General features: G+C 39.6%; 1 protein-coding gene across 2 annotated transcripts in view; it reads left to right on the forward strand.

Moving 5' to 3' along the window:
- arid1aa (AT-rich interaction domain 1Aa) overlaps window positions 1–20,931 on the forward strand; it is a 36,439-nt gene extending 15,508 nt beyond the window's left edge. The window contains exons 3-20 of one of the 2 annotated variants that reach the window (XM_087287384.1): window positions 5,999–6,640; window positions 9,001–9,111; window positions 12,098–12,305; window positions 12,549–12,638; window positions 13,048–13,218; window positions 13,766–14,090; window positions 14,210–14,352; window positions 14,479–14,582; window positions 14,672–14,881; window positions 14,974–15,178; window positions 15,327–15,459; window positions 15,537–15,700; window positions 15,937–16,078; window positions 16,170–16,292; window positions 16,378–16,474; window positions 16,559–17,396; window positions 17,495–17,625; window positions 17,716–20,931. In XM_087287384.1, the coding sequence (XP_087143510.1) occupies window positions 5,999–6,640; window positions 9,001–9,111; window positions 12,098–12,305; window positions 12,549–12,638; window positions 13,048–13,218; window positions 13,766–14,090; window positions 14,210–14,352; window positions 14,479–14,582; window positions 14,672–14,881; window positions 14,974–15,178; window positions 15,327–15,459; window positions 15,537–15,700; window positions 15,937–16,078; window positions 16,170–16,292; window positions 16,378–16,474; window positions 16,559–17,396; window positions 17,495–17,625; window positions 17,716–19,629 (5,751 nt within the window). In that variant the 3' untranslated portion in view covers window positions 19,630–20,931. The remainder of the gene's footprint in view (window positions 1–5,998; window positions 6,641–9,000; window positions 9,112–12,097; window positions 12,306–12,548; window positions 12,639–13,047; window positions 13,219–13,765; window positions 14,091–14,209; window positions 14,353–14,478; window positions 14,583–14,671; window positions 14,882–14,973; window positions 15,179–15,326; window positions 15,460–15,536; window positions 15,701–15,936; window positions 16,079–16,169; window positions 16,293–16,377; window positions 16,475–16,558; window positions 17,397–17,494; window positions 17,626–17,715) is intronic. The other variant, XM_087287385.1, reaches the window with a different exon arrangement.
- Window positions 20,932–21,611: the final 680 nt, after the last annotated feature.

A 21,611-nucleotide genomic window follows, 5' to 3' on the forward strand; every position in this document is an offset into this window, starting at 1 on the left:
AGTCAGGACGTAACCTTAAAGGGTTAAACAAATGACGCACAGCACTACTATGGTTACAGAAAAGTTTGCGCTGTTATAATTCACTTATGTTTAATAAGTTTTGGTGCGATTATTTCCCGCTATTAAAAAAAATAAAGTGTTTTGAATGAGAAGTTGTAATGTAGCCGTTGCGGGATGAATTTTGGCATGCCGCCCCGCCATAGAAAAAATGAATGTAGCGGAAACCACGCGACCTGTATATAATGTTCATAATACATCCATTTGTAAATATTAGACAGTTTTTCTATAATTGCACTTTATAACTTGTATCTATATCCTGCACTTGCTGCTGTAGCACTGTTGGTTAGACCTAAACTGCATTTTGTTGCCTGGTATTTGTGTTATGACAATAAAGTTGAATCTAATCTAAACTTACAACAAATGCCTCACTGAAATAATAATTTATGTATGGTTTAATTCTCGGGGGGGAAAAATCTCAGCTTATTCCATGGTATTAGCAATTTGTAGGATATTGTGACCTAGCTCTGATGAGATCTCTAGCCATTCCCAGCATAAAGTGTTGTTGGGCCCATTATACACAGGTTTTAAGTAATGTTCAATTATGTTTTGTGTCTTTTGCAATCAATTCTCCTGTTCTTGTATTTATGCTCGTAAAATTGAATTTGAATTTTTTTTACGATTTCCAACCCTGAAAAAGATGTGGAATTGTGCAGTTTTGTACTTGTACTGTATGTTAAAACACTTGGAGCAGTTCGCAGATAGATGTTTTTATTTGGTCTTAAAGCCCTTATTTAACCAGGCTAAAATCAAAAGAAGTTTGAACAGCTACAGTTATACTCCAATTAAACACCAATACAGCTGTTAGCTGAGTTTAGATGAATAAATAGGGTTTTTCCTCTCAATAATAAATTAAATGCACAACTGAAATTACAGTGGATTGAAAATGGCCATAAGCAAAGTATGCTAAAATAATGGCATTAATACATTTGCATCAGCACCCCAGTCAAGTCACGTATAATACAGCACTTTATACTATAGATTCCTTTAAAGCAAGTACTTTTATAGTGTTAAATTAAAGGTTAAAAAAAGCATCTGCTTTTATTTTAATTAGAATTACTCTGCACTTTAGTTTTTACTATTAAGCTTCACATGCTTTTAGTCTTGGAATTTCAAGACATGTTTACTTTTAGAGTTCTTAATACAACAGATTGCTTTAAAATGGTTTTACAGTAACGAACCGGAAAGCCACATCAGTGTCACTAATTGATTTCAAAGGAAGTGTTCACTTTGTCTGTAGAATGTCAGTGACTACGTCCACATGGACATCAGTAATCAAATTATTTGCCTTAGTCTAAATATGACAAAAATGCCATAAAGGCGTTTACATGAGTTGCTTTTTGATTGTTCTTATCATGATCCTGTTTTACATGTTGTAACACATAATTCGATTAACTTAAGTCATTGTGTCACCACACTATCCACATTTCCTCTGGAGTTTCGTTGAATTTTGCATCTCTTATTTTTAATTTGTTGGCTTTAAATGCAGTTTGGCAGTTCACGCCCATTATGCATGTTTCCTGTGACAAACGAGATGTTGGATGTTAGTATGAACTGCTGGAGGAGTGTTGTTTTAATGGAATTTGATAATGCACGTTAGGGCTGTAACGATACACCAAACCCACGATTCGGTTCGTATCACGATTTTTGACCCACGATTCGATTCGTATCACGATTTTTTATTTTATTTTTTTCGTGTGGGGTGGGAAAAAAAAAAGATTTTTAAAACTATTTTTAATTAAATAACATTTGAAAAATCTTTATAAACTAAACATAAAAGAACAATATTAACTATGCAAATTATTAACAATATAAATAGCCATATATAAAATAAATAAATAGCCAAAGCTATATCACTTCTGTTTTCTTTGTAACAAAATACTGTTGAAAAACCAAACTAAACTCCATTGTTTAGATGGTTCAAGCATGTTGAAAATTATTTTTCAATCAAGTTCTCTTGCATAGAAAAAGTAAATTAAATAGGGATGCTCATTTCGTTAATTTTGCTAACCGACAACCGCCGCTCATTAATCGGTTATTAACGGTTAACTGGTCAGATTACTATTAATTTTATATTAAACAAATTGACGTGTCTATTTTGTGTATGACACATTAAATATTGCATTTTAAAATACTGATTTATTTTTATATATTAATAGCGGAACAGAACAACATCTTCATGCACCTGCAGTGTTTAGCACAGAAGAGCAGAATAATCTAAATAAAATGAATAAAATAAATAGGAATGCCCTAAATTATTTTCACTTAAATAATTAATTTATTTTACAAAACGAAAATACTGACTGATTCTTTTTAATAACCGGTATAGGCTTTTTTTCCAATCATATGTTTATTTCTTCCGTCAAATAAAAATCGCAGACTTCCTCAAATTGCTTGCTCCACGGAAAATATGCATTTATTTAATGCCCCGCTGTTATTATTATAATCACAAAACCTTTTACATTTTAATAGAAATCCTTATTTTAAAGATTATGTCCTGATATAGCCTATGCTTTCCTCTCTCTCCCTCGCGGTTCAAGTGCGCGCGCTGCCTGATGAAAAGACAACAACACGCGCGCATATGTAGACTTTTTGTAAACAGTTTGTTTAAATATGATATTGCATTAATCTGCGTACATGTTTTAAGCTGTAAAATAAAAAGTAAAGCCTATTTGTTGCGTTTATTACGCAGATCCAGGTCAACATAAGCGCTGGTTTAGTATCAACAGGTCTGTATCAAACAGCAATATTCTTCTTCCATTTTGCTTCTTTAGCAAATGTGTCTGTAGGCACGGGTTATACGTTATCATCCCGCAAATGAAGTATGCCTTGCAGTTAAACAAGTGGCCGAAAACAAGGCGCACCTTACTGCCTTTATGTTGACAAGGAAAAAAGAAGAGGCTCGGTCCTCTTATAAACGACTGAATCAGCTGGGTATCGATTGTGCAAAAGTGTTGCCGTCTGTGTTGTTACAATTGTAATATTTAATACTATTGTGATATTCAAGATTTGTATATTCATACAGCTCTGGATAACTTAAAACAACGATTAGACCTTCAGAGCGGTGTTAATGCGTCCTGAAGTAAAGCGAAACGGCTATAAACTCCAGCAAGATAGACTGATTATATGCAGAGCCATATACCTTTATCTCTAAATAAAATAGGCTATAACTATAGAAACTGTGTTTATTTTAACTGAAAGCTTCGTCGTGTTTTCTGACCTCACGCACCTGTCAGTTAGCACTCCCAAAGGTTCAAACAGAAAGCGCACTGCACGGTTACAGAAAAGTTTGGCTGTTACCTGACATCTGGTGAACGCCCATCCCTCTCTGCGCAGCCACATTAACAGTGTGAGCAAATCAACGTATATGCGCTGAAAATCCGGCCGCTTTGACAGCATTGGCAATGTTTCTGGCGTTGTCGGTTGTCAAGCGGGGTTAAGTTGGTTTTGTTTTTGATATTCCTGACACATTCAGACGGTCCCTTACTAAGAGCTCCGTGCGAGCTCTCCCGGCTAAATATTGCGAGGGCTTAAACGGAGCAGTGCTTGTAATGTCGAACGAAAAAAGTGTTAATTAGCTCAACTTTTGCAGGCACGCGTGACGTTATTGGAAAGGTATCACGGGGTGGGTGTGTCGCGATTCTTCCTTATTACACCGCGACACAGGATCGTAGATCTGAGTGTCGCGATTTCGATTTTATATCGTGTATCGTTACAGCCCTAATGCACGTCGTACGGGGGAAAAAAACCTTCACATTTTATATTTGTGTCTATGGCATAGGGCTGCACGATTCTGGCTAAAATGTGAACCACGATTTGTTTTGCTTAATCAAAATCACGATTCGTTCTCACGATGATTTAGATGTAAAATAAAGGTTAATATGAGTAGGCTATTATTATTGTTTATTGTCAAACATATCGTCACCTTGGAATTATAAGGTTCTCTCTGCGTTCTGAATGATTTTGAGATATTGAGCTTCAAAGTTTTTGCAATCCATACTGCAAACAGTATGTGTGCAACATTTTTTAAATGTCTTAATGTAAACAATAAGTTGTCATTTAATAAAAATGTCAATAACTCAGTTTTGACAAAAATATCAGATTGAACCAGAGGTGCAGTGAATAGTGTCAAACAGCTATCTGTGTATAGACTATCCTGTCACAAAACTTGTCAAAGTCATACATGACGTTAACCGTGCATTCACACAGGGATTCAGCGTCAAGGCTTGAACGAGGGCATGTCTGAAGTTGGGGCTGACGCGATCGTCATAGCAGCTTCAACTAAGGAAATTAGTCCACAATCGGCTTGGGTATTTGCATAAAGCAAACTGATTGGCTGATGCTTCCATTGGTGTTGAGTAGGGATGTAATGGTATCAGAATTTCACGTTACGGTAATACCTCGGTATGAATGTCACGGTACGGTATTTATTGAATCATTTACAGGAAAAAACAAAACTTATGAAAATACTCCAAAAAAGTGCCAAAAGGGTCAATGACATACAAATTAGCCATCTATCTGTAAGCTTTGAAACAGGAACCTCAATTTTAATAACAAAAAAATATTAAACCATGTAAAAAAATTAAGTTTCAATTTAGTATTGTTGAAAACTCATCACATTCAACATTTAATCACTCACTCACTTAGACAGAGATGGGTTTAAAGGAAAATTATCATATAAATATAATCTGGTAAAAGCTGGTATCTCTGGGTATTTACAATGTCCCCTACAACAGAAAAAAAACCCTCTCATTTGGGACTGAGGTTTCTGGGACAAGAGAGATATGACTTGGCCCAGGTTGACAGCAGTGGGTAACGTTGTGCATTGTCTTTCCCCCACTTGACAAGACAAACCATGAGTGAGATAGAGATCTCATGTCTGCATCAATCTGAACAGTGTGCTGTGTTTCTGCAGTCCCCATGACTGATTATTAGTCCTATTCCCCAACTTGCAGGCACGTGCACACACAGTGCTCAACCTGTGCAGTGCACATGCCCTTTTTAGTCTTGGATAGAAAGTTCCCTTCCAAAATGATCAAAAGTGCCCCCGCGACGCGATATACCCTCCGTCCCCGCTTTACAGTAAGTTAAGCGCACGACAACACAGCTGATAAGAACTCGCGCGACAACACCACTATTCACTACGCGCGCGACAACACAGCTGATAAGAACTCGCGCGACAAAACCACTATTCAGTACGCGCGCGGCGACAACACCCACTTTAGGGTTTTCCAGCTCTTTTTGATCCCCGCTTCTAGCAGCACACTCCATTTCCGCATTACTGGATCTGTAGCGACAACAGACCGCAAGGGATTATGGCCAAGCCTGGGCTGATGGGAATTGTAGTTTCTGGTACCTCCCGTTCGCTTCATTCGCCTGAGCAAATTTTCTCAGAAGACCTATGGTTTTACCGAGTCATGCGACTACGGTAATATTGAAAAAAAATAATATTGCGGTATGACGGTATTTACAATACCGTTACATCCCTAGTGTTGAGAAATCCCCAACTTCTCCTGTAAGCAACGCAGCTGAACATAATTCAGTTCGGCAAAGCTTTACATTACCCATTCGAAGTGAATGAGAAGAATTGACACTGACGGCCAGTCTGAATTGAGCGTTATAGTTTGATTTGCGGCATTTTACATGTTTTTTCTGCTCTTCAATAATGCCACTAAAATCAACATGCTTCTCATGTCTTAGTTCCATTTCTGTTTAGTTTGATTAGGACCTTAATCTGATTAAATTAATCAAAAATGGCTGTGTACATGAAAGACTTTTAATCAGAGTATTGTCTTAATCTTATTAAAATCAGATTATTGGTGTCAATGTAAACATACTCAATGACTGGATGGTTGTTTTGTCTTCCCTTACATGAGATAAATCAGTGAAGGAAATGCCTTGAGTGTAATGATCTTTAGTGCCATCCTTCTGGTTTGTGCAGATGCCATCATATGGACAGCAGGGACCAGGGGGTTACATGCAGCAGGGGCAGCAGTCCTATTACGGCCAGCATGGTCCGGGTCCTCACCCGGGCCAGCAGCAGTCGCCATACCCTCAGCCTTCCCCTGGGCAAGCAGGAGGACAGGGACCTTACTCGCAGCAACCTCATGCAACCCAGTCATCAGGGCCGCACGGACAGACAGGCACTCCTTACCAACAACCCCACATGTCCCAGCAGCCTCAGGGGCAGATGACTGGTCCCTCGCCGGGCCCTTCCCAGTCCCCATACTCGCAGTCGTCGGCAGCAGCAGCAGCACCCCAGTCTAGCCAGTCTCCTTATTCACAACAACAGGTGCCTCAGTCCCAGCCCTCACAGCAGGCGAGCTCTCAGGCTCCTCCTGCTTCCCAAACGCAGCCCAGTTACCCGCCCGGCCAGGGGCCACAACAGCAGCAACAGCCATCGGCCTCCCAGCAGCCACCGCAGACGCCCACACCTGCTTCTCAAACGCCTGCGGGACATGCACAGATGCCACAGGGACAGCCCACGTCCTACTCCCAGAATCCCCCACAACAACAACAACAACAACCACAGCAGCAGCAGCAGCAGCAATCGCCGTATCAGCGCTTTCCTCCTCCTCCTCAGGTAACTTGAGCTTTCTGCTATTACATGTAAGTGCTGAATGAAAATGAAAGTGAGAGTTACTGTCTACTGTCAGTGTTTTGCTATCAAGTGAGGTTAAGTGTATGTTAACATGAATTAAAGGGTTAATTCAACCAGAAGTGAAAGTTTACTCAGGTTTTTTTTTTGGGTGGTTCTAGACCGTTTCAAAGTTTCTGCACAGAAAAGATATTTTAAAGAATGCTAGAAGCTTGTGGTAATTGACATTCATAGTAGGACAATACTATGAAAGTCGATCGTTAGCCTGTCTCAAGCATTCTTCAAAATATATTATTTTGTGCAACAGAAACTTAAAGGTTTGGAACAGGTCAGTAAATAGTGACAATTTTCATTTTTGGGTGAAGTATCTGTTTACAGGGTGTCCGTAGGGTCTTTAAGCCTTGATGTCTTACATTTCAAATCTCAAATCAAAATTTTAGGCCTTAAAGTCTTAAATCCACTAAAAGAATGTCCTGTCAATCTTAAATGATTTTAAATGGGTCTTAATTATGTCCATTTAAATGTATTTATATTTAGTTTATTACTATTATTATTATTATTATTATTATTATTATTATTATTATTATTATTATTATTATTAAAGCTAATAACTTTAGACTGCATATTTTTATTGTGGTAAAATTGATCTCAACTTAATCCTTTGGTCATGCCAAGAACATTAATGCCTGTCCCCCATATTGATTTTGTTCAGAAATACTTTTGCAAATTCCTTGAAATATCACCAAAGTTGTTAAATTCGTGTCAAAAGACAAAACGGTTTTTGTTTACGGCACCGACAAATGTTTTCATTCTGCCTCTGGACTACTTTACTCATTCTGGCTTTGAACTGCTTGGCCCCTTAATTGTTGCTTGCAGCTATATTATTGTATATTAATAGTTATTTTAAGTTTTTTTTTTGTTAAAAGAAAGTCTTTATTGTAAAAATTCTAATTTTTATTTAAAAAGAAATAACTTTTTTTTTTTTTTAAAGGGGCAAGTAAAAAACTTTGTTTGGCTGCTAGAAAAAATCCTTAGTGTTTATTCCTGTTTAAGTCTGAAATTACATTCTTGATGGACTATAAATTGCCCTAAATTGACTTGAAACCCTGCTTAAAGGGTTTCTTGAATTAATGTTGATCTCTAACGCTTTCAGCATTGGTTACGGTTGGTTAATATCAGTTTTTTCATTTACTACCTTTTTGATTTGTGAAAGATATTGATACAACTTTCGGCAAGGATTGCATTAAATGTATTTCAGTATTTCACATTATCACAAAATTCTTAACCGCTGTTCTGCATATATGACACAAATGACCATATATTCATCAAAGAATCTTAAGAATATGTTGCTGCGCTGGCGCTGATGCGCTCTCAAATCCTGGCTTGTAGAGCTTTCCTGATCCCATCCCTTTTTTTTGATAAAATATTATGAATGAACATGAGTAAATGATGAACAACATCAAATATGCTGTAACAACAGGTAATCATTGCTTAATGTGTTATGTTATTTAACTGTAAGGCTGAACAATAATTGAAAAAAATTGTCATATAGAAACTATTTTTTCAGATGGCAGATGAAAACAATTCAATATTTTCAAATGCTTGGGGTGATTTTGTAGTGGAAGTGGGCCTACATCTTTATAAAATACAATGAACAAATTACGTACATGGATAAATACCATCAAACTAATTGAAAATAAACAGGGCTTTTAGTTTTTTGGGGGGTCAGTCTAACAGTATTCATATAAATTTAAATACAAGTAATGTTTGTTAAATCTACAAATCTTATAGTTTGTTGTGCCTTTAATATCACTTGGAATATTTTTACAATATCAGTAAAATTTTACAATGAATCCACAAGTGTCATGCATTCCAACTGTGAGGGTGGGTATTGCAGATTTACATGCCATGTACAGTTCTACATTTTTATATAATGTTAAGTTTCTTCCACATAACATGTCAAATATAAAGTATGAATTTTCTCCACTGGATGGTGTTTTTTCATCCTATTTACCTTGTCTTTTTTGTGACATATGCATATGTAAAGGTGGGATGTTAACAGCATGTTTAATATTCACTTGTGTGTTTGAACTAAATTGGCTGTCTGTTTTTGCATTTATTTGAAATCTGGATTGCATTTCATTTCACGCTGCCACCACACTCGCAGACTTTGGATGGTAATAAAAGCAGTATTGTAACTGACTATTTTAAAATACAAAAACAGACTTTGTATCGCTAACAGCTTCACAGACTTTATGTCTGTAAGTAAGCAAAAGCAGCCATGCGTGCATTCACATCCCTAAATCCCTGTATCGTCTGACCTGGGCCGACTTTTTCCCCCACAGGAGATTTCCCAGGAGTCTTTTAGCTCCCAGTCCAGTGCTCCCCCCTCCGGTCCGCCTCTGGCATCCAAAAGCAGCACAGAGGACATGCAGGGCAGACCCTCCAGTCTACCAGTGAGTCTGACACTTTCATTTCGCACAAGCTGTTGACTGCGTCCAAGCGCATTTAAAGATGCATTGTGAATCTGACAGATTCACAAATGCGCAATCAAGTTGTTTCAAAGCGTCCTATTTTGTGTTGACTTTTAGCTCCAGGCAATTAGTTTGAAGATGTGAGCGTAATTCAGCCTCAGCTGCTCGTCTTTCTCAGGAGTGATTATGTAGCACCTTTGGGGTTTTTGCTAAATGAAGAACTTCATGTGGTCTGTCACCGAAATATACGCCGTTTGTTCTTTTGCTACCTTTTTTTGTGCTCTTCCTGTAAGTTGTGCGTCTCCGTCTCTGAGATTTAATTGCAATTGAGTGTGTTGTGACCTGTGAGACTGTCTGAAAAGGACACATGGAGAGACGCCCAGCTGCGCTGACTCAGCACACGTGCAGCCCACTGCTGTAGCCATGGCAACCTCAGGGACGCTGTGATCTCACTTTTTTTTCCCCTCCCAGATGAGATAAATAAGGCCAGCAGCCTCTGGCTGTGTGATTCTGTGTGTACAAGAGCTCTTGAGCGAGTGTGTGTTTGTGTGTGTGCTAGACAGAAAAAAAAAGTGTGCCAGAGTTCATTGTTGCAGAGTGGAAGAAGCTGTCATTGGGAGATTTATTCTAAAGAAGAGAAGTTTGGTGGTGCAATTATTATATGGACTGTGGTGCTGCTGAGTTTTTTTTTTATTAGTATTTTTTGTTGTAATTAATATTTTGCTGTTGTTTAGTTTTTGTTATGCTGCCATTTTAAAAATTCTTTACGAGAGAATAGGTTCATGGGCTAACATTTAGTTGGAAATTTTGACCAAAAAAGCTGTTTTTGGTTTTAGTATGAAATGGTTTTGAAAGGCTTAAAACGTTGACTGTAACGGTGATCTTAAATGAACAATTCTCTGATGGCGTTGACTGTTAGGCTAGGCTGAAAATACTGATTTCTTGCTTTTAATCTGACATTGTTTACATGGACACCAATAATTCAATTCTAATACGATTAAGACAATACTCTGATTAAGAGTCTACCATGTAAACAGCGATTATTGATTAATTTAATCCGATTAAGGTCATAATTGAACTAAAAAGAAATGGAATTAAGACGTGGAGTATGCTGATTTTAGTCGCATTATTGAAGTGCAGTACAGACATGCAAACACCACAATCAAACTGTTACTGTCATGTAGGACTTTTCGCCGCATTTTGCCACAGGATAGTCTATACCAGTGTTTCTCAACCATGTTTCTGGAGGACCACCAACACTGTATGTTTTGATGTTTCCTTTCTCTGTTACACCCATTACAGGTCTTTCAGTCTCTGCTAATGAGCTGATGATCTGAATCAGGTGTGTTTGGTTAAGGAGACATGGAGAATGTGCAGGAACGTGGTTGAGGAACACTGGTTTATACACGCACGGCTGTTTAACACTATTTTTTGCACCTACCAAGTCATTGAAGGACCACAGACACATATGTTGCAAAATGCAAAGGTTTTTTTTTCCCCATATGGCTTGCGATATCAAATTAATTTAAAACTACACTCTTCCAGCAGTTTATACTCTTATCTAATATCTCGTTTGTCACAGGGGACATGAGTGAAATGTTTTTGAATGAAAGTGAAAGTGCCAAACTGCAAGTCGACAAATTAAAAATGAAACGCCCAAAAGTGGATATCGAGGTGACGCAATGACGTCATTGTTAATTGACGTTTATGTTAATCAAACTAACGTAAAATGGGATCATGAAAGGAACATTCAAAAAGCAACTCATGTAAAACACCTTAATTATATTATTGCCTTGTGACCATGTAAACGTAGATGTCCATGTGAATGTAGTCATTGATTGTTAATTCTAAATAACTATTTAGTCTTAGCTTCATTTAACATTTGTAATCAAAAATGGCCAGACATGTTACTTCTAATATCGCTAATTTGTGTGTGTTACTTTCATGCTCTTTTATACAGCATGACATCACTAGCTATGTCAGTCAAAGCAGATACAGATCTTTCTTTACTACTAGATGCAGCATTGAATAAACAAGACATGATGCTGATCAATATAGAATGCTTGCTGAAATGTCTTAACTTAAAAAGTCTAATTTCTACACTTTCTTATTCTTGTTTTTTTGCTTTCCTTAAAACAAATTGGAGCTTTAGTCGGAAAGCTTTGTGGTCATAAATTTGGTTTTAGTTTTAATATTAGATTTGATTAAAATATATTAAATGTTAATAGACTATTAATGACTTTAAATGTAATTATTTACAATACAACCACACATTAATATGTTTGATAGGCCTATACTATACATTTTTATGCTTTCATGCTATTATTTGCACACACAGGGGATGTATGGCCATGGTTAATGTATTACCACATTATATGGCTTTTTCATCCCACATTGCCTGCATAAACCTACCATTCTATTCATCGCCCGTCATTTACCACAATGCATTTTGCATTCTTAAACTTTGAAAGTAATATGCAAGTAAAAAAAATCCATTGCTTGTTTTTTATTTACTAAATGAAAGCATTAGCTGAGGTTTTCCTTTTTTTTTTATTCTTTTCCTTTTGCGACTTTGTTTTCTTCAGGGATCAAACATTTTTTATTTAAAGTACATTCTCATTTGCGGTGAATTTTTATAAACACATTTCATTGTTGCTCTGTAATTCACACAGATTTTGAATGCATGGTATTGAGTGTGAATGATTCACTTTTGTCTGTTTATTTTATTTTTTAAATAATACTATTTTGAAATGGCAGAGCTTAAACATTCTGTGAAACAGCAGATTTGCAAACTCAGTCAGATTTGCTTCCGTCCAATCAATCTTATTTTATCCCTCTCAGTTTTCTCTTTTAGATCTCGCTATGGAAGAGCTGTTGCTGCTTCCGTTACGTTGTGATTTTATTTCTTTTAAATAATATATTTAGTTTAATATGTATTTACTTGGTCTTGAATGTACTTTTTGCTTAGGATCTATCCGGTTCTATCGATGATCTACCTACTGGTACGGAGGGCGCTTTGAGCCCTGGAGTCAGCACATCTGGAGTATCCAGCAGTCAGGGGGAACAGAGCAATCCAGCACAGTCGCCCTTCTCCCCCCATACCTCTCCCCCTGTGGGCTCACCTGCCAGCGCCTCTGCTTCTCGTTCCGGGCCATTGTCCCCTACCACAATGCCAGGTAGAGCTTGTGCAAATTAAACATTAAATCTCCTAATATTTAAACTAATTTAAGTCATCTTCATTATGACTACACTGTTAAGTGGTATTAATTATTTATGAAGCACCAGTGAAGCTTGTGGTTTGACTTTTATATTTATTAATGGGAGATGGGGGTTTTAAACATATATTATAAAAACATTATGTGCTTCTTTTTCAAATCAATTTATTTGAGTCATAATGTTGTCCATTTTCTTATTTGTAGGAAACCAGATGCCTCCCCGTCCTTCAAGTGGACAGTCTGATGGGATCATCCACCCTTCGATGAATCAACCTGGCATGGGCCCAGACAGAGGTAACGCATTCTATATAACCACCATTCTAGTTTGCAGTATTGCATATTAATGTAAGTGCATAAAAACCTACTTGAATTCTTAAGTGGTCAGCAAAACGATAGTGGGATGTTGCCTTAAATGATTTAATTGGATAACTGAAATAAGCAGTGTACTAGTCTTAATCACAACATGACAGCGATTGTTATTGCATGTGGCGGCTGCTGCTCCGAGGCACAGCACATTTATTATGGAGCAACAGTGATTTCCTCACTTACAGGACCTTTAATTTTTAATATCAATATACTACACTAGTTTCCCATTCTATTGAACACTTGGGATGAAAACAGCACCTAATTTTTAAAGCAACCTTTTAAAAGGTTTTTTTTTGTAATGTAGAGCATCAATGCATAATCATGTTGTCTTGCACAGGATACATGCAGAGAAACCCTCAGATGGCACCCTATGGGTCTCCACAATCTAGCTCTGCTCTTTCTCCTCGTCAGTCATCTGGAGGTCAAGTGCATCCTGGAATGGTCCCTTATCAGCAGAACAACTCTATGGCAAACTACGGGCCTCAAGGCGGTCAATATGGTCCACAAGGTAATTCTTAATTATGACTATGTATTGGTGCAAAACATTTGAAAATTGAAGAGTCCCATTTTTTTGGAGATTTGAAGAGTGGTCATGCAGAAATTGGACTTTTATTGTAGTATCCTGCTGTCTTTCTCTTCTCGCTGTCCCTCCAAATCCTTTTCACTCTCCCTCTTTTTCTCACTGTGCGACCAGTAGATCACAGTGTGGTTATTTTTAGCGTCTATGAAAAAAGGGAGTTGACGTAGCATGGCTCACGTCAGTTGAGCAGCTACAGTGACTGTGGGTTACAGCAGCTCTGCATGCTGCTAAAACACTCAAGGACCTGGAAGTCTCTTTAATGAGCCATTCACATTCCATACACTTCATCAGTGCTAACTGTTCAGTTTACACCAAAACTATTAATAATGCGGATTTTTGCCAAAAAAATGCAGTCCTATATTAACTATGATTACTTTAGCATTATGTAGGCTCGATTTGCACTTTTTGACTCATGCATACTTTTTAAATATCGTTTTGGTGGCCTTGACACCCTTTATACAATATTTCTCTTCAGGTTATCCCAGGCAGCCAGGTTACAGTGGCATGCCTAATGCTAATTACCAAGGCCCTGGCATTGGCGGATCCATGAACCCCATGTCTGGACAAGGAGGAGGACCGATGTTTGCAGGCATGCCTTCTGCACGGATGCCTCATGGCCAGATGGGTGCACGACCCTATGGTCCCAACATGGGTCCTAACATGAGTCCCAATATGGGTCCTAATATGGGAAACATGCCCCCTCAAGTGGCAAGTGGGATGTGTCCACCCCCAGGTCTGAACAGAAAGCCACAGGATGCTGGAGCAATGCAGCACGGTCCAACCAACTCGATACACAACAGGTACAGAAGAGCTTAAATTCAACATATGATTGAGTATTGATCTAAAATGGATGATTTGTTAGATGTGTCTTGTTTTTCTGAGTACAAGCTAAATTTAATTGATGTGTTTTGCCTCACAGGCTACCAGGTTACCCCAATATGTCTCCTGGTCCTGGTATGATGGGTTCAGGATATGGCCCCTCTATGAACAACATGCCTGGGATGATGAACACGCAGGGTTCTCCCTACCCTATGGGTGCTAACATGACTAACAACACTAGCGGTAAGGCTGTCAAAATAATGTATTTCTTAATGCTACAGAGCCTAGCTGAAATTAAAGTATTTAATCTGTAAAGTCAAAATTATTTAAACTCCAAATCATGGTTATCTATTTTTTTTTTCTTCATAGGCATGTCTCCTGGTCCAGATTTTGGTATGGATGGGAAACTTAACCAAGCCCAGAAAATGAATAACAAAGTTGAGGGGACACCGAAGACAGAATCAAAATCCAAGGTTTGCTCAACATTTACATGGAAGTGAATTGTCTTTACTAAAGTCGCACTTCGCATTTACTTCCTTCAATTTAACCTTGTTCTATCTAGAAGTCAAGTTCCTCCACAACAACCAGTGAGAAGATCACTCGCTTGTACGAGCTTGGCCCAGAGCCGGAAAGAAAGATGTGGGTAGATCGTTACTTGGCTTTCATAGAGGAAAAAGCCATGGGCATGACTAACCTGCCAGCTGTGGGACGTAAACCCCTTGATCTCTTCCGCCTCTACATGTCTGTCAAGGAGATTGGAGGTCTTACACAGGTATATTCAAGCTGGAAACAAGTGTTGAAAGTTTCAGCTCATTTTCCTTGAAGGGCATTTGCTTATGTCCTTTGGCATGCTTGTAATTGCAGGTTAATAAGAACAAAAAATGGAGAGAGCTAGCCACCAATCTGAATGTGGGGACCTCCAGCAGTGCTGCCAGCTCCCTGAAAAAGCAGTACATCCAATGTCTGTATGCTTTTGAATGTAAGATTGAGCGTGGAGAAGACCCACCACCAGACATTATGTCTGGAGATAACAAAAAGAACCAGCCGAAAATTCAGCCTCCCTCCCCAGGTGAGTACTGGTGTTTTAAATTTGGATACTATATACTAAAGCAAGTATAGGTGATTCTTAAAGTCAGAGCATTAAACATTAACCAATTAAAATGCTAAAAATTGCATAAAAACATTAAATGCTTTATTTATTTATTTGCATTGCACAGCTGGATCTGGCTCTCTTCAGGGCCCCCAGACGCCACAATCCACCAGCAGTTCTATGGCGGAAAGTGGAGACTTGAAGCCCCCTACTCCGGCCTCTACGCCACACAGCCAGATGCCCCCAATTCCAAGTGGCAGGTGAGATTTGCTCGTTTATCTTGTGCATTTGCTTGTTATTTCTCTGTGAACTGCTCCTTACCTGCCCTGTTTCTTAGGAGCAGTGTGAACTTACAAGATCCATTTGCTGATAGCGACTTCTCTCGGAGAAACACTATGACACCCAACTCTGGCTACCAGTCAGGCATGAGTACTCCGGAGATGCCTGGTCGCATGGGACCCTATGAACCTAATAAAGACCACTTTAGTGGCATGCGTAAAGGTTTGTATGGTCATTCACTACTATAACAACAATTGTGTAATACACTCTGTATTTCAGTTTATATTAGGGCTGGGTAATAAGACAAAACTATTATATATATCAGCAATTTAAACAAAGTATGGTGGTGTTGATTTCAAGACTGTTACCAGATGATAATCAAATTTAATTTTCATTAGCAATTGTAGTTTATAGTAAGCTGTTTGGTGAAATGAACTGTGCTTTTTGTTTGGTCCTAGTTGGAGAACAGTTCATGCCTAGTGGACAGAGTCAAAACAGCAGTCTTGGTGATCAGTATAACAGAGGACCGCCAGGCCCAATGGGAAACATGCCTATGGGGCAGCGGCACCAGTATCCATATGGCACCAACTATGAGAGAAGGTATACTGAATGTTTGCTTAAGACATAAACTCACTTTTTTTGTTTTGTGGTATTATGGAAATTATGCAATGAACTGTGCTGTTTTGAGTAGACCAGAATCAGGGATGGGCCCAGATGGCAGCATAGGGCCTGGAGTGCCACAGCCAAATATGATGCCTTCCAATGCTGAATCTGGGATGTACTCACCAAACCGTTACCCTCCACAGCAACAGCGGTCAGTCCACTAATTGTTTGATTTTAATGAAGATTTTATGTCTGCCTCTACATCTGACTTCATTTGCATTTGGTGCTCTGTGCAGGCATGATTCCTATAGTAGTCAGTATCCAGGACAGAGTGCACCACCTGCTGGCTCCTATCCGAATCAGCAGCCTGGAATGTTCCCGCAACAACAATCGGTAGGGAAACAGTTATAAGGATGATTTGATGGTTTATTATTTGCATTGGTTAATCTTTTTTTTTTTTTTTTTTTTTTAATTCAGAACTACAAAAGGCCAGGTGATGGCAGCTATCCTCCAGCTAAACGGCATCATGATGGGGAGATGTTTGGTGGGCCATACAATGCTCAACAGCCACAGCCACCAACGCAGGCTCCCCCTAGTGGACCCACAAGTGCTCAGCAGGAAATGTATAATCAGTATAACAGTTCTTACCCTGGTTCAGAGCGCCGCCCTCCAGGTGCTCAGAATCAGTTTCCTTTCCCTTTTGGAAGAGATCGGATGCAACCAGGGACTGGCCCAAACTCCCAGGGTTCTATGCCTCCTCAAATGATGGGCAGTCAAATGCAGTCTGCTCCTGATGGTCCTCAAGGTGGTATGTGGCAGGGCCGAGGTGATATGGGCTACTCCAATTACCCCAATCGTCAGGGGCCTCCTGCTGGTCCTGGCCAGGGCCCTGGTTACCATACAATGAACAGATCTGAAGACATGATGTCATCTGAACCACGTATGAATCATGATGGGCAGTGGCCTGGGCCACGTCAACCCCCCTTTGGGCCTGGTGGGGCAGGCCCACCAATTAGCAGACCCTTGCAATCTAACTACCAGTCTCCCCAAACCATGCAAAACCACATTCCACAGGTGTCAAGCCCCACACCCATGCCTCGCCCCATGGAAAGCAGGACTTCTCCCAGCAAATCACCTTACATGCCCAGCAATATCAAAATGCAGAAGGCGGGGCCTCCAGTCCCTGCATCTCACATAGTACCTCCCTCAGTGCAGCCTCCAATGATGAGAAGAGACCTATCCTTCCCCCCAGGTTCTATAGAGGCAACACCACCAGTTCTCAAATCTCGCAGGCGTCTTACCATGAAAGAAATTGGTAAGAGTTAATTATACACACTACTAAAATGTAATTCACTTCAACAAATAACTTAGAACTGTGAGTTATACATGGGTAACTGTATACTCCTTTTATAGGCACTCCAGAAGCATGGAGAGTTATGATGTCTCTTAAATCTGGACTGTTGGCGGAGAGTACATGGGCTTTAGACACCATCAATATCTTATTATATGATGACAACAGTATTTCAAATTTCAACCTCATGCAGGTAAGTCGTTTTGGGAAAATGACACACATCTATTTTTTGCCAATACTCTAGTTTTCATCCTAAATGATATACTGGTGTTTTCTTTTGAAGCTCCCTGGTTTCCTGGAACTGATTGTTGAGTATTTCCGCCGTTGCCTCATTGAAATCTTTGGCATTCTGAGGGAATATGAAGTTGGAGATCCAGGACAAAGAGCTCTGTTGGATCCCAATGTCCTTAAAGAAGAAAACACTGTGGAGGATGAGGCATTTATGGAGGGCATGGAGGAAGATGGAGAAACTGAAGAGGAAGATGAAGGGGAAGAAGTGCAGAGGTCAAAACATCAAGAACAACATGCAGCACAAGTACCTCTCCAAATAAAACAGGAAGAAAAGCCAATGACTCTTGAAGAATCTGTGAAGAAAGAAGACAGCCAAGGCATTGAAGGAGAGTCATCTGCAGAAACCAAGGCTTCAGAGCCACCGTGTCTTGAGTTGGCTGTGACTCAAGAGAAGCCCAAACAGGCTAGCAAGTTTGATAAGCTTCCCTTGAAGATAGTGCGAAAGAAGGACCCGTTTGTAGTAGACTGCTCAAATAAGCTTGGCCGGTTGCAGGAATTTGACAGTGGACTCCTGCACTGGAGTATTGGTGGAGGTGATACAACAGAACACATCCAGACCCACTTTGAAAGCAAGATAGAGCTGTTACGCCAACGAACTCGTTTACCTGCTCAGGGCTCAGACAGGAAGAAAGGAGCTCAGAAGGAAAGCCAGGCCCCTTCATTGCCTTTATCTAGTGAAGAGCATCGGAAAGAAGTGGACCGGCAGCCTTCTCCTGAGTCATCCACTGAGAAAGTGCCCGACGAAATTTCCGATCCGAGGGACAACAGACCTGCTGACTGCTTAGATGCTGCTTCTGAGGGCACTTCACACATAGAGAAAGATCAAGAGAAACAAGAATTGGAGTTGACAACTCCAGAAAGCATCAGGCCAGCAGCTCCAAGCCCATTATTACAGGGTCGACGCTCCGTTTTAGAAGATGAGCCACACAGCAAGGATGAAGCTCCTCTTGTTACACTCTCAGAGTGGCAGGATTCTCTCGCCCGTCGCTGCATCTGTGTCTCCAACATCGTCCGCAGCCTCTCGTTTGTCCCGGGCAATGACACAGAGATGTCTAAGCATCCAGGGCTGTTGCTACTGCTGGGCCGCCTGTTACTTCTCCATCATCGGCATCCAGAGCGAAAGCAGGCGCCCCTAACCTATGAGAAAGAAGAGGAGGTGGATGAGAGTCTTGGTAGCAAGAAAGATGAGTGGTGGTGGGACTGTCTGGAGCTTTTGCGGGAAAATTGCTTGGTCACACTTTCCAACATCTCAGGCCAGCTTGACTTCTCTGTCTACACTGAGAGCATCTGCCTGCCCTTGCTGGATGGATTGCTCCATTGGGCCGTTTGTCCTTCAGCAGAAGCTCAAGACCCCTTCCCCAGTCTCGGGCTTAACGGAGCCTTGTCCCCCCAGAGACTTGTCCTGGAGACCCTCTGTAAGCTCAGTGTTCAGGACAACAATGTGGACCTCATTCTTGCGACGGCACCTTTTAGTAGATTAGAGAAGCTTTTTGGGAACCTTGTTCGTCTAGTTGGAGAGCGAAAGGTGCCTGTTTGCCGGGAGATGGCGGTGGTGCTGCTGGCTAATCTTGCACAGGGTGATAGCATGGCAGCCCGTGCCATTGCGGTACAGAAGGCCAGTGTAGGGAATCTGTTGGGCTTCTTGGAGGACAGCTTAGCGGCTACACAGTTCCAGCAGAGCCAAGGTTCCTTACTTCACATGCAGGGGTCACACTTTGAGCCAACTAGTGTGGACATGATGCGGCGAGCTGCTCGGGCACTGCTCGCCCTCGCTAAGGTGGAGGAGAACCACTCTGAGTTTACGCTCTATGAATCACGGCTACTGGACCTTTCTGTCTCCCCCCTCATGAACTCAATGGTGTCCCATGTCATCTGTGATGTACTCTTTTTGATAGGCCAGTCATGACAGCTGTGCGGAGCTGTGGCTCCAGCTTCTCTGGTTTTCATACTTCCTCTTTGCCTGTCCTCCCCATTGGCGAGTGGGGATTGAAAGCAGAGAAAATTGACTGTTTCTTGTTTTGTTTTTTTGTTTGTTTTTTTTTTATTTATGCAAGCCGTTTCATATTACACCCACTGGTCCCCCTTTTCCTCCGTGTCTCACTTTGGGAAGGTTGTCTCGAATTTGCTGTGGATCATGAACCAGAGCCTCAACACACTGACACAAACTGTAACACTGATGCCAACAAGATGACATGGACGGACCCCAACTTTTGTGTCCTTGTCTGAGGGGAAAGTACTTTTTTATAATAAAATAAATAAATGAATAAAATAAATAGCTTGAAAAAACAAACTATTTACCAAAGTTGCTGTCTTGTTTACAGTGAGTTTTGGGGTTAATCGTTCCTTCGTCCTCCCTAAGAGGGTGCAAATAATACACAGCTCTTGTTCACATTGACAGGTGGACTCTACATTGTTTGGTGGTTGTATTTTGATGCTACACGGTCAACCTTTCTGGATGCGTGTACAGCAGAAATGAGTTGTCATTTTCTGTACAGTACTCCACAACTGTAAACGTACTGCAAACGCACTGCGCTGTTCCACATGGGGAAAATGTTGGCTCAGCCGGTTCTGTTTTTAAATCGTTTTTAAAACATTAGTTTGCTGGTTAAGGAGAATCCACGCCCCACCCCCACCCCAAGTATCAAGGACGTACAACACCCTGACCTCTTCTCTTTAACCCTTGATTGTATGAATTGACCCCTATAAGGAAATCGCCTCCTAGGACTGGTTTTCAACTTAAGATGCAGCCGAGGCTGTACTGTATATAAGATGTTGTACATTTACACTTCTTTTTCCTCTCTTTCTCTCCCTCTGTCTTTCACACACTCTCTTCCTCCTTACCCCTTTTTATCTACAAAGAATGAGAGCGGACACTTAAGTTGGGATAATTAATTGCATCAAAGCCCCTAGGTATATAAAACCGAATCATCTTTTGGCCATCACGGTTCCTCCATAGTGCAGCAGACAACTGAAAAATTTTAATTTCATCTCCTGGTACAACAAAATAACTCTAGATGAAGAAACGCAGTCGAGATATTTTTTTCTCCAGTGATATGAATTCTGCATATTTGTATTTCAGACTATGTAGCTTAATGTAAATTCCTTGTTTTTTCCCCTTTTTGGCTCAATGAATATCATTTATTCACTATGAAATCTTTATACTATATGTTCCACGTGGTAAGAATAAATGTACATTAAATCTTGGTAAGATGTTTGTGATTATTTTCATCTAGATACATGTTTTAAAATAGCAGCAGGACTCTGCCAAAAATTCTGAGCTTGGAAGTGGAAGGTTAAATATGTACAGCTTTGGAAAAAATATGAAGAGACTATTTAATTCTCAATCTCTGGATTTACTAGGCATGGCTTTGTTTTTTTGTTTAATTATTTTTATTGAAGATTTTTTACAAATTTACATTAATAAGAAAATATCCATCATTCATGTCATTTAAATCCTGGAAAAAGTATAATAAAAATAATAGGCATGGGTTTGTATGTAAATAATTAAATGTCTGGAAACATTTTCAAGTAAAAACATTTTTTCATACAGATCTATAATAGCTTATTGTTTTAAGTTATGATTTGAAATTTATATTAATAACTCAATTTGACTTTTAAAAAAAATCTTCAAATGCCATCCTAAGTGTTAAAATTTTTATTAATCAAAAAATATTTTATATGATTTATTTATTTTAAACAGAAAAATCATACACAAAACAATTCTTTAAACAAAAAACATTTCAACATGGTCGAAATGAAGCGGGATGAAATACAAGCTTTTTATTTTCTACTCCCCATAATCACACACATCATTTGTTTATTAATTCAACTTATTTTTTTTTTTACTTATCTCTTTTTACATGAGACATATGAGCTTTACAAAAAACA

Source organism: Danio rerio, chromosome 16, assembly GCF_052040795.2.
Source record: "Danio rerio strain M-AB ecotype USA chromosome 16, GRCz13ab, whole genome shotgun sequence".
NCBI classification, from domain to species: domain Eukaryota; kingdom Metazoa; phylum Chordata; class Actinopteri; order Cypriniformes; family Danionidae; genus Danio; species Danio rerio.